Source organism: Lepidochelys olivacea, assembly GCF_965140295.1.
Source record: "Lepidochelys olivacea isolate rLepOli2 genome assembly, chromosome: 4".
In the NCBI taxonomy this organism is placed as follows: domain Eukaryota; kingdom Metazoa; phylum Chordata; order Testudines; family Cheloniidae; genus Lepidochelys; species Lepidochelys olivacea.
Genome location: NC_140414.1, coordinates 148117271 through 148133560, shown reverse-complemented (window position 1 = coordinate 148133560; position 16290 = coordinate 148117271). Strand labels below are relative to the sequence as shown.

The 16290-nt window shown below is 62.6% G+C and overlaps 1 protein-coding gene across 2 annotated transcripts in view; it reads right to left on the bottom strand.

Annotated features, from left to right (window-relative positions):
- EBF4 (EBF family member 4) overlaps positions 1-16290 on the bottom strand; it is a 91887-nt gene that overhangs the window by 24289 nt on the left and 51308 nt on the right. For both annotated transcript variants that reach the window (XM_084627319.1, XM_084627320.1), the window contains exons 8-9: positions 6360-6441; positions 1918-2035 (exon numbers count right to left, since the gene is read on the bottom strand). In XM_084627319.1, the coding sequence (XP_084483445.1) occupies positions 1918-2035; positions 6360-6441 (200 nt within the window). The remainder of the gene's footprint in view (positions 1-1917; positions 2036-6359; positions 6442-16290) is intronic.

The following is a 16290-nucleotide window of genomic DNA, read 5'->3' as shown; positions in this document are numbered from 1 at the left end:
CAGGGCCGCTGGGCACTGCCGGCTCCAGAGAGGGTCTAGCCTGCCAGGCCGGGGGGGTCAGCGCTGGGGGAGACATAGACGCCGAGCCGGGGGTTTGCCAGCGGGGACTGGCAGTTCCACAGAGGCCGTAACATAGCGTGGCTGGGGGCCTGGCCCCTGAATGCCAGAGGGGGTGGGGTGGGGAGCGGAGGGAACAGAGGGTGGACTTGTGCGGTGTTGCAGCAGCTGCAGCGGGGAGAGACCCCAGGGCACGGCGGGCGAGTGGAGGTTCGCGGGGGGCACACACTTCTCCCGGGGACCTGCTGCAAAGGCCCGCGTCGGAGAGCTCCCAGTCCCAGCCCTGGCAGGCCCGGGGGGAAGGCGGGAGGACCCAAACCCCTGTGAGATCCTTGGGAAGCCTCCGGCTGCCATCAGTGGACCTTGAGTCACTGGGGCCAGGGGCTTTGAGGATGGCCAGTGGCAGCCCTGGCAGAACCATGCCAGGAGCCAGACCCCAGGCCAGTGCCAGCCTGGCCGGGTCCGCGTCGGTGTGCCACAGATCCCATCCCGCTGGGTGCAGGTCCCGGGGCCGTGATGTGTGGGTCTGGCTGCACCTGTGCCCTGCCGATGGCATTGCACCACGGCAGGCCCCAGAGCCAAGTGCCAGGCCCTGCCCCTCGCCACCCCCACCCCCCAAGCTGTATTCGACAGCAGGAGGGGCGAAGCAGGAGCTAGTGGAGTTGCTTGCCCGGGGGAGCCCTGATGGTGGAGATCGGGGGTCTGGGGGCTGCTGGGGCAGGGGTGGGGGGTGACCGGCGTCTCAGCCAGGCTTCGCCACGCACATGATGCAGGAACGGGCCAGGAGCGTGGGCGCCGGGCCCTGGCAGCAGCAACCGATCAGAACACACTGGGCCCCTGCGGGGGGGGGGGGCGTCTAGCTTCTGTGCACCCGCCACCTGAGACGGCAGCGCCCCCCGAAGGGCTCAGCCCCCCATTTACTGTGGGGCAGCGAGGGAACGATCATCCACCTGCCGGCTTAGAAAGGGGGCCCGGGGCTGGGGGGTCCCGGGTGTCCCGGGCTTGGGGTGTCCTGGGGGCACTCAGCGTTCCCGGCTGCCCAGAGCACCCACTGCGGGGCGCTGACAGCGAGTGCTATGCAGGGAGCGGTGTGTTTGGGGTGACGTACAGGTCCCCCCATCCCTCCCAGAACAGCCTGTGCTGGGCAACTGCCATCAACAGGGCACATCATCCTGCTCCTACGGAGCCCGCAGTGGGATGTGCTGGCCGCTAGCCAAGAACTTGGGGCTGCCCCGTTTGAAGCATCAAGCCCGTGGGCAGCTGGGCCGCGGCAGGTTTGGGGCGGGGGCCAGCAAGCTCTTAAGGGGCTGACAGGGTCATTCACAGGGCAGCACTGTGGGATTTGGTGCCAGGCCATTTCTAGGGCAGATGGCGTGTGTCGGGATCCTCTGCAATGCCGGGCATCGTGCCAGCAGAGCCGGCTGGCTGCCTCCAGGGGACGGGCCTTGGCCAGGGCCCAGCCACCCACGGGGAGAGCGTGGGGGCCAGGTCTTGGGGAGGGTTCGCGTTGCTTTTATTTTGGGGTGGGGTGCTGGTTTCTGGCTCAGGATTTGAAAGTGGACCTGGGTGGGTGGGGTGGGTCGGGGCCTGGTGCGATCGCACGGGGAAATGGAGATCATGGCGGTGCAATGGTGATCGGTGCTGGGGAGGCCCGTGCGAGGGGAGTGCTCACAGGGCTGCGCTCGGGGCCGCTCTCTGTGGCTGTTTCCCGGCACTCCATGCCTGGAGACCCCCGGCACGCTTAGCTGGGGCCCGCCCCCTGCAATTTCCCAAAGCGGCTGCTCATTCTGAGCCCCCCGCTCCCGCCGACCTGCGTGCAGCAGGGGGCTGGATGCTCCGGCAGAGCCGGGGGGTGCTCACCTTCGGAGGGGTCCAGCCGTCGCGCCCGGCGCCCGTGCTTCGAGTTGTTGTGGACGAACATGTTATCGGACACCGCCAGGACGTGCCCGTCCACGTTCACCGTCGTTGACACCACCACCTGGGGGCCAAGAGCATCTCAGCGTTACGGCAGCCGTGCGGCAGGAGAGCCGGTCCGGCGAGACCCCGGCAGCCGGTGCACTGCGCGGCTCGGGCCCCCGCGGCAGCTCTCAGCGACCCCGCCCCAGTTTGGGACATTGCCTATACCCCGAGAGTGCAGGTCAGGGGTAGAGTCCCCCCCAGACGGGACAGCCCATCCCACCGCAGAGTCCTTAGCACCCCCCCCAAACGGGACAGCCCGTCACACCACAGTCCTTAGCACCACCCCTCAATGGGGCAGCCCATTGCAATGCAGAGTCCTTAGCACCCCTGTCCCCCCCAAACGGGACAGCCCATCACACCATAGAGTCCTTAGCACCACCCCTCAATGGGGCAGCCATTGCAGAGTCCTTAGCACCCCCGCCCCTAAAACAGGACAGCCCATCACACCGCAGAGTCCTTAGAAACCCCCTCCCAAACGGGACAGCCCATCACACCACAGTCCTTAGCACCATCCCTCAGTGGGGCAGCCCATTGCAATGCAGAGTCCTTAGCACCCCCGCCCCCGAAACGGGACAGCCCATCACACCATAGAGTCCTTAGCACCACCCCTCAATGGGGAAGCCCCATTGCAATGCAGAGTCCTTGGAACCCCCCCGAAACAGGACAGCCCATTGCACCATAGTGTCCTTGGAGGCCCCCTCAATGGGGCAGCCCATCGCACGGCAGTGTCTGTTGAACCCTACCCCCAATGGGGCAGCCCAAGGCACTGCAAGGCCCCTGAATGCCAGCCGTGGCCCAGCCCTCTCCGGCGGGGGTGGGGGGTGGGGGATGCCATTACTAGGGGCTAAGTACCAGGGTCTGACGCTGCTTAGGCGATGGCCCACGCCACCCACTGGTGCATTGTGGGAAAGCTGGGAGGGGAGGTTCTGGGGCAGGACAGCTGTTCAGTCCTGAACCCTGAGCCGCGGCAACTCCCTGCTGCCATGTGCCCTGCAGAGCCAGGTGTGACGTTACTGACGTGAACTGGGACCGCTCTGACGTTACTAGTATGAACGGGGACCGCACGGATCAGTGTTGCCACCACTGTTCTGTATTTGCAGCAAATATTGTACAAAGGGGGTCGTGGGAGGTGTCTATGGAAAGGCTATGATTTGCTCGGTATGATTATCCTATCTGTGTGGGTGTGTCATGTTTGTAGTTAAAGTTATGGATACTGGCTACGTACTCGCATCTCAATGTGTTTGGATTCTAGGTAGCCTCAGGGAAGCATTAGGTCAGCTTCTTGAGAAAAGACTATTCTCAGTAAGTGCCCAATCAAGAAACACTTAACTGACAATGGACCTTGGGAGACTCCAGTCCACATATGAAAAGTCTTCCTGGGAACATTCAAGGTAGCATGTGAGCAATGGCTGCTCTGCCTGTAAAGACCTGAGTCATGCATTGACATGTGACTTGCCCAGGTGACTCCAAATTCCACCTTGCTGCTGTGATTTTCCAGAGTAAGAACAAAGGGGTGTCCTTCCACATGGCAGAGGATATAAAAGGCCCTGGAAACGGCTCCATTTTGTCTTCAATCCTGCTTCTTACCTCTGGAGGAACCTTGCTACAAATTGAAGCTCTGAACAAAGGACTGAAGGACCCATCCCAGCTGGGGATGTTCTCCAGAGACGGGATTTGAACCTGCAGTTCATTCCATCGCGGCTGAAAGCCTGAACCAAGAACTTTGCCGTTACTGTATGTCATTGATTCCATTTCACCAATTCTAGCTCTCATCTATATTTCTTTCTTTTTATGAATAAACCTTTAGATTTTAGATTCTAAAGGATTGGCCACAGCGTGATTTGTGGGTAAGAACTGATTTGTATATTGACCTGGGTCTGAGGCTTGGTCCTTTGGGATCGAGAGAACCTTTTTACTTTTACTGGGGTATTTGGTTTTCATAACCATTCGTCCCCATAAGGAGCGGTGCTGGTGGGGATACTGGGAAACTGGGGTGTCTAAGGGAATTGCTTGTGTGACTTGTGGTTAGCCAGTGGGGTAAGACCGAAGTCCTCTCTGTCTGGCTGGTTTGGTTTGCCTTGGGGTGCACAGAAACCCCAGTCTGGGGCTGTGACTGCCCCGCTCGAAGCAGTTTTTCCTGAATTGATACTTTCAGTAGTGTGCTGCCAAAGGCCGTTTTGTTACATGAGGGTCAGCGTTCCAGGGGGCGAGGGGGCCAGGCCAGCCCCAGCCCCCAGCCTGGCTGCCAGGTCTGCTCCCTGCCCCCACCCGCTTGCTGGCTCGTCGGGGTGGCGGGCTTGGCTGCTCTCCCAGGAACTGCGGCGCTATGCAAATTGGATGGGTTGTTAATCATGTAAAAATGTCACAATTATCATATCTTTCCGAGAGGCCCTAATGAAGGCGCCGCACTGGGGGTGAGCTGGGGAGCCGGGCCAGAGCCGCCACCTCCGCCTGCCGAGCTGCACCCGCCAGGCACCACGGGGGAGCTGGGCATGGCAGGCCAGAGGAGGCACACGATGCAGGGGGCGGGCAGGGGCAGGGCTGGCCTACCTGGGAGAGATGCAGGGCTGTACTGCTGCTAATGAGCCCTCGCCCTGTGATACAACGGGGGTCGCTGTGACGAGGGTATGTACCCCTCTGGCTGGGAGAGCCAGCGGGGAACGGTGACCCTACGCACAGTGGGCCCTGGCTCTGCCACTGCACCGCGGGCGACTGTAAGTCACTGAACTGTTCATGCCTCGGTTTCCCCATCTGTGAAATGTGAGAAGTGCAGAAGAATGGAGGACGAGAGATACCAGCGAACACTTTGGGGTTACAGATCCCTGGCTGCCTGACACAGTGCGGGAGGTAGAATGGGAACAGCTGCCCCAGGGTGTCCAATACAATTGCCCGCCCCCGTCCTACAGAATGAACCACAGTACGCCTTGGCCAAAGCCCTGGTCCCTCAAGAACCCAGCTTCCTGGATGCCCCGTTCCTGCAGGCTCGGCCACAGCCACCCGGCACAACGCGGCTCAGTCCGGTGAGCTTGGTAGTGCAGCTGAGGCCTTGGACACAGGGCTCCCAACACCCTGAGGTGGCCCTGGGCTGGCAGGCCCGCCGAGGCCCCCAGGAGCTGGCGATGGTGCCAGGCTGGTTATTCACACAGTCCCCAGTGTCACAATCACTCTGGCACTCCTCAGACGGGACAGGCAGACAGACAGACCCCCCTTCCCCCTGGAGAACGGCCCGCCGGGCACAGCTGCGACTGCCTCTGCCTTCCACGCCACAATGCAGCCCTCCGACCCCACGTAATGCCACGAGCCGCAGAGACAGAGACGTCCCCAAACCACCCCTCCCCCAGACATCTAGGCAGCCCCCAGCTGCTGCACTGAGCCAGCGAGGGGCTAATGGAAGGGGGAAGGTGCCACTTTTCGGCTCCTTCCGTCTGGGCTGGGGTGAGGGGGCAGGTAAGCAGCTCCAAGGAGAGCAACGGTGCCAGAATCCAGCAAGATCAGACCGTGGAGTCACTCTGGGGGGGATTGCTCCTAACTCCCCTAGGCCCCTCAGAAACGCCTACAGCTCTCAGGCGCACAAATGTCAGGGTGCAGGCCCGGGAGCCGTTGCTGTGTGGATCTATTGGTGGGTTTCGTGCTGGCGAGGGGAGCCGACTCCACAGCCCGGAGAGCAGAGGACCCATCTTTCCTAGCCCCACACGTGCCGGCCCTCCAGGGGTCCCCAGAGCAGGCCTGGCTGCAGTCTCTGCAATGAGCGAGGACACAGGCTGCCCGCGCCCCGTGGCCTGGCCACGTCAGACCGCGGGAATCCCCTGGGGGAGTGGGGTTCTCCCCTCGCTGCGGGCAGAGAGGAGGCTGAGATGTGCCCCCCCACACCACCGGTTACTGCCCAGAGACTGGACTGGTCACCCTCAGGGGCCCGGGCTGAGCCAGCCCGTCAGCCGCCCCCCAGGCAACCGGCCGCGGGGAGCAGCCAGGCCACCTGCCCCTGTGAGCCAGGCCTGGCCCAAGTCACGGACCCCCCCCCAGCCCTCCCAGGGGAGCCGTCTCCACACCCCCAGACCTCCGTGTCAGGAACACCCCGGGGTTGTGCCCTTCCCCGCGAGGCCCGTCCCAGGCTGCTCTCGGAGCTACCTGCTGGGGGGCCCATGGGGCCCATCCCCAGCCCGACGCCCCCTTTCTCCCCACCCAGGGGGTGGCGCAGCGGGACAGCACCAGAGCGGGCAGCGGGGGCCTGGCTGGAGGCCATGACCGAGCCCCCGCTGTTCGTCCCCAGCCCCGGCGCTTGGGGGGTGCTGCAGTCCCGACCTGCCGGGTGGGGGCCCCTGTCCCGGGGGGCGGGGGTTCACCTGGAAGCGGCGCATGTCCCGGGGGTTCCCCGCGTTCTTCAGGCAGTTCTGGTTGCACTTGAGGAAGAACTTGAGGAAAAACCTGAGAGAAAAGGGGAGAAATCCGGATATTTAATGCGTGTGTTGGGGGGGTCCTGTCCTACTGGTCCCGCAGCCTATGGCTTCACCTCCCAATCCCACCCCCCATACATCTCCTATCCCACCACACCTGCCCCATCCCACACGCCCCCAGGGAGATCCGTACCCACTGAGCAGGGGCAGAGCCCATGCCCCCCCGCCCCGAGCCTTGGGTGTCTCCCCACCCGGGCTGTGGGGTGGGGATGTCCCGGGGAGAGTCCCCACGCCGCTGTGAAATGACGGGGACCAGGCCAGTGCCCTTGGGGTGACATGGGGAACCAGCCCCATTCCCAGGGCTCTGGCTTCCTGGTGGGGGCCGGGCAGGCCAGGCGGGATGCCATGCCAGGTCTCTCCTCTGCCCCCCGGGGGGGCAGCAAGCTCGGGTGGCTGGTCCGATGGCGGCGGGTGGGGTGGCGAGGGCTGGCAGACCCGTGGCAGGCTGCACGAACCCCCACATGCCCCCCCAACCCCAATGCCAGTCACAGCCATGCCCCCCTGCAGCACCCCCAGCGCCCGGCTAGAGCACCCCCACCCCGACTCCCGCGTGCAGACGCCCCCGCCCACCCGCGGCCCATCGGTCCCCACAGACACACATCCAGCTATCTCTGCCGGCGAGCGCCGGGCTGGCCCTTCCAGCGGCTTCTCCCCGGCCGCTCTGGGTATTGACCACCACCTGAGCCCTCCCTGGCGGCAGGCAGCTAATGGGTTTTATTGCTGCAGAGCCGATCAATCAGAGAGCCCAAGCCGCGGGACCCAGGAGTCCTGGGGGGAGGGGAGAGCGGGGATTGATGCCGAGGGCTGTGGGTAGGACGCCCCCCGGAGGAGCAGCCTGGAGAGCAGGGGGTGAGAGCCCCAGGCATGAGAGGGGCTGGGGAGGGTGCAGAGCAGGCTGGGCCAGAGAAGGGGAGAGGAGTTCAGGAGTGTGGGGCAGCCCAGCCCGGCCCCACAGGGAGAAGCTGAGGCAGCAGCAGGGAAGAGCCCCCTGCGGAGGATGGATGAGGAGGGAGCCCCATCCATTCCCAGCAGCAGCAGGGCCCGAGGAAATATTCAGGACGCTTGTACAGGCCCCGTAATCGCCATCATGCCGTCAATTATTAATGGGCCGCAGCAGCACTCGTGCAGGGCTGGCCTAGGAGGAGAAGACCCCGATCCCCACTCACACGCACAGCCGGGCACCCCGATCCCCGCTCACACGCACAGCCGGGAACCCCGATCCCCGCTCACACGCACAGCCGGGAACCCCGATCCCTGCTCACACGCACAGCCGGGCACCCCGATCCCTGCTCACACACACAGCTGGGCACCCCGGGACCGACCCACACGCACAGCCGGGCACCCCGGGACCAACCCACACGCACAGCCGGGCACCCCGATCCCCACTCACACGCACAGCCGGGCACCCCGATCCCCGCTCACACACACAGCCGGGCACCCCGATCCCCGCTCACACACACAGCCGGGAACCCCGATCCCCACCCACACGTACAGCCGGGCACCCCGATCCCTACCCACACGCACAGCCGGGCACCCCGATCCCCGCTCACACGCACAGCCGGGCACCCCGATCCCCACTCTCACGCACAGCTGGGAACCCCGATCCCTACCCACACGCACAGCCGAGCACCCCGATCCCTACCCACATGCACAGCCGGGCACCCCGATCCCCACTCACAAGCACAGCCGGGCACCCCGATCCCTACCCACACGCACAGCTGGGCACCCCGATCCCCACTCACACGCACAGCTGGGCACCCCGATCCCCACTCACACGCACAGCTGGGAACCCCGATCCCTACCCACACACACAGCCGAGCACCCCGATCCCTACTCACTCGCACAGCCGGGCACCCCGGGACCAACCCACACACACAGCTGGGCACCCCAGGACCGACCCACACGCACAGCCAGGCACCCTGGGACCAACCCACACGCATTGGGGCACCCCGATCCCTACCCACACGCACAGCCAGGCACCCCGGGACCGACCCACACACACAGCCAGGCACCCCGATCCCTACCCACTCGCACAGCCGGGCACCCCGGGACCTACCAACAACCAGACACCCCGGAACCTACTGACACCTGGACACCCCAGGACCTACCAATACCCGGACACACCTGGATCTAGCAACAGACCTATACACGCATGCGCGCCCACCTACCAGCCCACACACATCCCGACACACCCCCCTGGCCACCCCAAGGGGCCTAGCAGCACACACCTATACGCAGAGACACCTAGACACACCTGGCCACACGGGGATCTACAAACCCGCACCTACCTGGACAGACCCAAAGATCCACCAACACATGCCGTGTCCAGTCTAGCCGGGGCCCCCCACCCAGCACCGAGCGCCCCCTGAGTTGTCCCCATCGCGAGACCCCTCATCTCCTGGGTGAACGCACCTGCCCTTGGCCAGATCTCCAGCATACGGCCCATTCCCGGGGAAAGCCAGCAGCTGCTGCCCCTCAGCCCCTACCCATGAAAAGCCCCCCTGCCCCGAACATTATTCAGCCCAAGCTCTCTCCCCCCATCAATAGCCCTTAACACGCCCCTCTCCCCCAGGGGCAGGGCACGGAGATGGGCCTTGCAGAATGCCAGGGCGGTCACCAGACAGGGGTGGGGGGCTCAGTTCCCATCTCTACCACAGGGATAATTCTTCCTCCCGCTTCCCCTCTCACTTACCCCGCGGGGGGCTGGGGACACTGGGGTATTCCTAGTGCCTCGTTAGCAGGTGACCCCTCATTAGTGGCTCCAGGGGGCCAGGTTTGTAAGTGACACGTGGAGGGGATCCTTCATCATCCCTGCTCCCTGCTATCACAGCTGGCACCCTCCGGCCCCCCACCATAGTCCCCCCTCCCCAGGGGCACCCCTGCGCCCCAGGGGAGGGGAAAGCTGGGGGGAACCCGCCTAGCTGGCTGCAGGAACCAGGAAAGAGGTGGAAGGATCCTGCAGGAGTAATATACCCTATGTGGGGGGCCCCTTGCTGCACCCCATGGAACTTCACAGCCATGGGGGGGAAGGGGGCTAGAATTTGAATCCCTTGATCAAACTGCCCAGGCCCCTGCCAGGACCGCTCAAGGAGAATCTCCTCTGCTAGCAGCACAGGGCCTATGAGACGTGGTGGGGCACTTCTGATTCCACCCAGCAGAGGGCAGTGGTGACACATGTACGCTTGCCCATTTACAGGACTCTCACCCCCATTTTGCAGATGGGGACACTGAGGCAGAGAGTGGGGGAGGGACACACGGCCGAACAAGTCAGGCTTAGAATTTAGGACACTCCTGTCAGCCAGTGCCCCCAAAACCAAACGTACAAGTATCCGGCTGGAGCCTTCCACATCCCACTTACGGGGTGTGTGCCAAGGGGCACGTGCCCTAAATCACGCGCTTGCGACCTCCAGCCCAGGCACACTGAGCCACTGCATGGTCTGACCTGCCTGCCCCGCCTCGGCTGCCCCCACGCCCAGAGCTCTGGCCAGACCCGCACTGTTTTTCTCTCCGGTAAAACAGTTCAGTGCAATTTCCAGGGCTTCCCCCAGAGCCAGGATCTTCCGTTGAGGCCTCTCTAGTCCCTACGGCTTGCTCCAGGAGCCCACCCACTCCCTGGATCCACCCCTCCAGGTTCAGGGGCTTCCTGCCAATCTCCCTGCTCCTGGCAGCTCCCCCCTGGCTTTTACACTGGCTTGGTTTGCTGATCAGTCACAGGTGAGTCTGGGCACCTTAAAGAGCCAGCCACCCTGTGACCTAGATCACCCCCTCACAGCCAGCTACACAAACGCACAGTCCCACACAGCCCTGCTCTGTGCCTCGGTTTCCCCTCCCACCCTTTGCCTGCTCTGTTTAGCCTGTGAGCTCTTTGGGGCAGGGTCTGTCTCTCACCATGTGTCTGAGCAGCGCCTGGCCCACCAGGCCCTGATCTCAGTCGAGGCCTCTGAGTGCTTCTGTGGTACAAACCCTGCTCCCCCAATAAATCAATCCACACCCTCCCCTCCACGCCAGGGCACTGCACCCCCACTGCAGACAGCCCCCGGTCACAGCCACTGCTCCGTGGCCACCCCGCTGAGCCAGACACAAGCAGGGAGCAGCCCCTGCACCCGGGGAAGCACGAGGACCCTGGAGCCCCCTGCACACACACGAGGACCAGCCACAGGGCTGGGGCCCAGGACCCCAGCAGCGATTCCTTCCAGACCCTCTCCACTCCCAATGGGTGCGACACTGGGCGCTCGCTCCCGCCTTGGCCCCAGGATACGGGCCTGGGAGGTCTGCTCCGTCTCCAGCCTTTACGGTCGGCTGCAGGGAGTCTGCCCCTACCAGTGCCCGGGGCTGGCGTTAGGAGCCGCTCTGCCGGCACCCGCAGCTGGGAGCGGGAGGGGACGTAAGGCCAGGGCTGGGAGCAGAAGCTTTGCCTGGCTACTCGGGCCGGCTGGAGCGGGGCCAGCTCCCCTCTCGCCTCAGCCGTGACACCATGCAGGTATTAATACAGGGAGTGGACCGAGGGGAGCCCTGTGCGTGTGGGGGGGGGGGCGTGTGCGTGTGTGGGGGGGGGAGGTGTGCGCACATGGGGGTGTGTGCACGAGTTGTGGATCGGGGCTCTGCTCTCGGCCCCCGGGGGTTATCCGTGGCCGGGGCCATGCAAGGCGGGGAGCGCGGCTCCCCCTTTGCAGCGCGGGGGCTGGGAACTCACCGACCAGGACGTGTCTCTGGTGGGCACGTGCACAAGCCTAGCAGCTTCCACGGAGGGAAGGGCCAGGTCTGGGACCCCAGGCCGCTCCCTGCTTCCCCCACTCCACACCAGCAGCCCCAGTGCTTCCGCCTTGGACTCCCCTGCCTCACTGCTGTGCCCCCCATCCCAGCCCGCAGCCCCCGCTAGCCCAGCCCTGGGCTCCACCGAGCCCCGCCGGTGCCCCTCACTCCCGACCCGCAGCCCCCGCTAGCCCGGCCCTGGGCTCCACCGAGCCCTGCCGGTGCCCCTCGCTCCCGACCCACAGCCCCTGCTAGCCCGGCCCTGGGCTCCCCCCCAGCCCTGCCGGTGCTCCTCACTCCCGACCCACAGCCCCTGCTAGCCCGGCCCTGGGCTCCCCGCCAGCCCTGCCGGTGCCCCTCACTCCCGACCCACAGCCCCTGCTAGCCCGGCCCTGGGCTCCCCCCCAGCCCTGCCGGTGCCCCTCGCTCCCGACCCACAGCCCCTGCTAGCCCAGCCCGTCTGCCTGCCCCCCCCCCCGCTCTGCTAATGCACTTCAATCCCACCTTGCACCAACCCCAGCTGTTCCCCCACCCCCATCCCATCCCTCCTCCTGCTCCTGCCCCATTGCCGGGAAGGGGGCAGAGCCAGGGCAGAGTTGGGGCCAGGGGCAGAGCAGACTGGGCAGACTGTGGGGACAGGAGGTGAGGAGAGCAAGGGGGATGCGGCCAGGGGACAGTGAGGGATGGTGCATGAAGGGGGGGCTGGCGGAGGGGCAGATGGGGGAAGGGGGGTTAGGAGAAGGCAGCTGATGGGGGGGTGGAGGGGGAGCTGACTCAGCCGAGAGGAGCCGCAGCGGGAAGGAGCCCACTTAGCAGCAGCCCCATTAGCCGCTGATTGAGCAGCAAGTCTGGAGTGCAGGGGAGGGGCAGAGAGGAGCTGGGGTCACTGCGGCTAGCTGGAGAATCGGGGCGTCTCTGGGCCCGGAGGGAACCAAGCGGCGTCAGAGGGGGCAGCAGAGGCCAGGTCACAGCCGTTCCCTGGCCCGGTGCCAGCCCTGTACCCACCCCCACACCCCCCCAGGTACAGGGACCCCTGGGCCTAGTGAGCACCCCAAGCTGGCTGCAGGCTCACATTTGCAGAGGTTGGGGGAACTGGATGGCTCAGGGGATAGGGCCTCTGACCTGAGGGGAATCCAGTCCAGCCCTGGAGGGGACGAGCGTGGGCGGGTGGTCTCAGTTTGGCTCCCAATGGGATGGGCGGCTGCACCTCAAAAACCACTGGTACCTCGTACCGGGGCCCATTGTCAGGGCACATGGAGGGAGCCGGCCCCACCACTGTCCTGGCAGCCCAGTGCCTTTCCCCAGGGCTGGACACAGGGAGAGGGTCTCAGTAAAGTAACCCCCCCACAGGTAACTGACCCCAGCACGATCCCACTCTTGCTGCGGGCGCCTGCCCCAGGAGCCCTCCCTGGCAGGCTGCTCCCCGGGTGCCCAATCCTCTCTGTCCAGTGTCCGGCCCACCCACCTCGCCGTAGCCATTCCTGCCAGGCCTGGGCTCCATGTCTAGTTGGAGGCTGGTATCTAGCGGAGTGCCCCAAGGGTCGGTCCTGGGGCTGGTTTTGTTCAATATCTTCATTAATGATCTGGAGGATGGTGTGGATTGCGCCCTCAGCAAGTTTGCGGACGACACTAAACTGGGAGGAGTGGTAGATACAGTCGAGGGCAGGGATAGGATACAGAGGGACCTAGACAAATTGGAGGATTGGGCCAAAAGAAATCTGATGAGATTCAACAAGGACAAGTGCAGAGTCCTGCACTTAGGATGGAAGAATCCCATGCACCGCTACGGACTAGGGACCGAGTGGCTAGGCAGCAGTTCTGCAGAGAAGGACCTAGGGGTGACAGTGGACGAGAAGATGGATATGAGTCAGCAGTGTGCCCTTGTTGCCAAGAAGGCCAATGGCATTTTGGGGTGTATAAGTAGGGGCATTGCCAGCAGATTGAGGGACATGATCGTCCCCATCTATTCGACATTGGTGCGGCCTCATCTGGAGTACTGTGTCCAGTTTTGGGCCCCACACTACAAGAAGGATGTGGATAAATTGGAGAGAGTCCAGCGAAAGGCAACAAAAATGATTAGGGGACTGGAACACACGACTTATGAGGAGAGGCTGAGGGAATTGGGATAGTTTAGTCTGTGGAAGAGAAGAATGAGGGGGGATTTGATAGCTGATTTAACTACCTGAAAGGTGGATCCAGAGAGGATGGATGTAGACTGTTCTCAGTGATAGAAGATGACAGGACAAGGAGTAACGGTCTCAAGTTGCAGTGGGGGAGGTTTAGGTTGGATACTAGGAAAAACTTTTTCACTAGGAGGGTGGTGAAGCACTGGAATGCGTTACCTAGGGAGGTGGTGGAATCCCCTTCCTTAGAAGTTTTTAAGGTCAGGCTTGACAAAGCTCTGGCTGGGATGATTTAGTTGGAGATTGATCCTGCTCTGTCTGGGCAGGGGGTTGGACTAGATGACCTCCAGAGGTCCCTTCCAACTCTGATATTCTATGATTCTATGGGTGCGCGGTGAGGAGCCCGGCGCCGGGAGCCATTAGCTCAGGGCTCCAGCAGGCCGGGGTGCTCTGGGCAGGGAAAGGGAGAGCCGGCCGGCGGCCACAGGAGTGGGGTCTGTCGGGCTGTGAATGGAGGATGGCACCTGGGACATGGCAGAGTAGACAGGACACAGTCAGGAAGGATGAACCCACCTGCAGTGGCCCCAGGAGCTGAAGGAGAAGGGACCACACAGGTCTTTCCCAGCCCTATTCCCTGTCATTCTGCCAGCTCCTTCCCCGAGATCTCACCAGCTGCCCCTCTGCCCCCAAAGCAAACGCAGTCAGTTCTCCAAGGCCTCGCTACCCCCAGCATTCTCCCCACGTCTGTGCCAAAGCCCCGCAGCCCCCTGGGATGGCTACGCTCCCACGAAGGATCACTGGGGGGCTGGGGGCGAGGGACACTCCAGGGTATCACCACTAATGTGGACGATGACGGGAAAGGAAGGAACCTGCCCCAAGGGAACGACTCCAGGTCATCAGCCGGCCTCCAGCTCTCCCCAACTCTCCTCTCGGGGAAGCAAGATCCAAAGAGGGGCTGGACTTTCCCATGGATAACAAGAACATCCCAAGTGATTCCCAACTAACCCCCCAAGTTCCAGAAGGGATATTACACCTCCTGCTTCAGGGCCTCGGCCAACCTTAGCTACTCGAGCTCTGCATGTACTCAAGTGCGATGGATTCACGTCGGCAGGGCCTGCGGAAATCCACCCGAGGGTGCTTCAGGAACTAGGTGAAGCAATCTCAGAGCCGTTGGAGATGGTCTTCGAGCACTCAGGCTGGACGGGTGAGGTCCCAGAGAACTGGAGAAGGGCAAACATTGAACCAGTCTCTACAAAGGGGGACAAAGAGAACTGGGGCGTTACAGACTAACTTTGATACATGGAAAGATACTGGAACAAATTATTGAACAATCAGGAATAGCCAGTATGGATTTGTCAAGAACAAATCATGCCAAACCAGCCAAATTTCCTTCTTTGGCAGGGTTACTGGGTTAGTGGATCGGGGGGACCAGAAGACATGATAGAACTTGATTTTAGTCCTTTTGACACAGTCCCACGGTACAGTCTCCTAGAAAATTAGGGAAATGTGGTCTCGATTGGATGACTGTAAAGTGGGTGCCCAGCTGGATGAACGAGGAGCTATCAATGGTTTGCTGTCAGACTGGGAGGTCACAGCTAGTGGGGTCCTCAGGGCTCAGCTCTGCGCGTGCCACTAATCAGTGTATTCATTAATGACTTGGGCAATGGAGTAGAGAGTCTGTGCATAAGCTCTGTGGCCGACGCCAAGCTGGGAGGGTTACAAGCACTTTGGAGGACAGGATGAGGATTTAAAAGGACCCTGACAAATTAGAGAACTGGTCTGAAATCAACAAGGTGAAATACTATTAAGACGAGCACACAGGTACTTCAGTGTGGAAGGGAAAAGCAAACTGGGGGCTCGCTGGCGAGGCGGCAGACGGCTGACAAGCCTCTGGGGGCTGTCGTGGATCACAAATTGACTAAGAGCCACCAATGGGATGCAGTCCCCCAAAAGGGCCAATATTCCGGGCTGTATGCACAGGAGCGCCGTATGTAAGACACGGAAGATGATTGTCCGGCCCTACTCAGCACTGGTGAAGCCCCAGCTGGAGCACTGTGGCCAGTTCTGGGTGCCACACTTAGGAAAGAGGAGGATGAATTGGAGACTCCAGAGAAAAGCAACAAAACCGAGAAAAGGTTCCGAAAACCTGACCTGAGAGGGAAGGTTAAAAACACGGGGCATGTTTAGTCTGGAGGAAAGACGCCTAAAGGGGACCTGATAACAGCTGTGCAGGGCTGTTATAAAGGGGACGGGGATCCACTGTTCTCTGTGTCCACTGGAGGCAGGACGAGAAGTAACTGGCTTAACCTGCAGCCAGGGAGATTTAGGTCAGATATTGGGAAAAGCTGTCGAACTCTCAGGGGAGTGAAGCTCTGGACCAGGCTTCCCTGGGGGTTGTGGGATCCCTGTCACCGGAGGTGTTTAGGAACAGGTTGGACAAACCCCTGTCAGGGCTGGTCTAGGTGTACCTGGCCCTGCCTCTGCACGGGGGGCTGGGCTAGATAACCTCTCGAGGTCCCTTCCAGCCTGTCCTGTCTACGAGTCTATGAATGCAGGGGGCAGATTATCCCACATCTGCTACTGTGAGGCTCCTGCACCTTCCCCTGCAACGTCTGCTGCTGCCCCCAGCCCCAGCCAGGACCCCAGACACAGGGGTGTGGTTACAGGCCCAGAGCCACCCTCCCTGCCCTGTGCTCCATGGCTCAGAGCTCGCTGGGGATGGACGGAGCCCCTGCGGCAGAGCGGACAGGAGGGGACAGGAAACAGCAGGCAGCCAGGAGCAGGACTCCATCACCAGCACTTTAATACAGTCCCCCTCTCTACACACTGCACCCTACGGCCCCCGCCCTCCCCGCACACCGACACCCTGCCCTCCCACGCCCCACCTACATCGCTCCCCACAAACCCAGCACTCCCGTACCCCCATCGCATGCACACCATCCCTG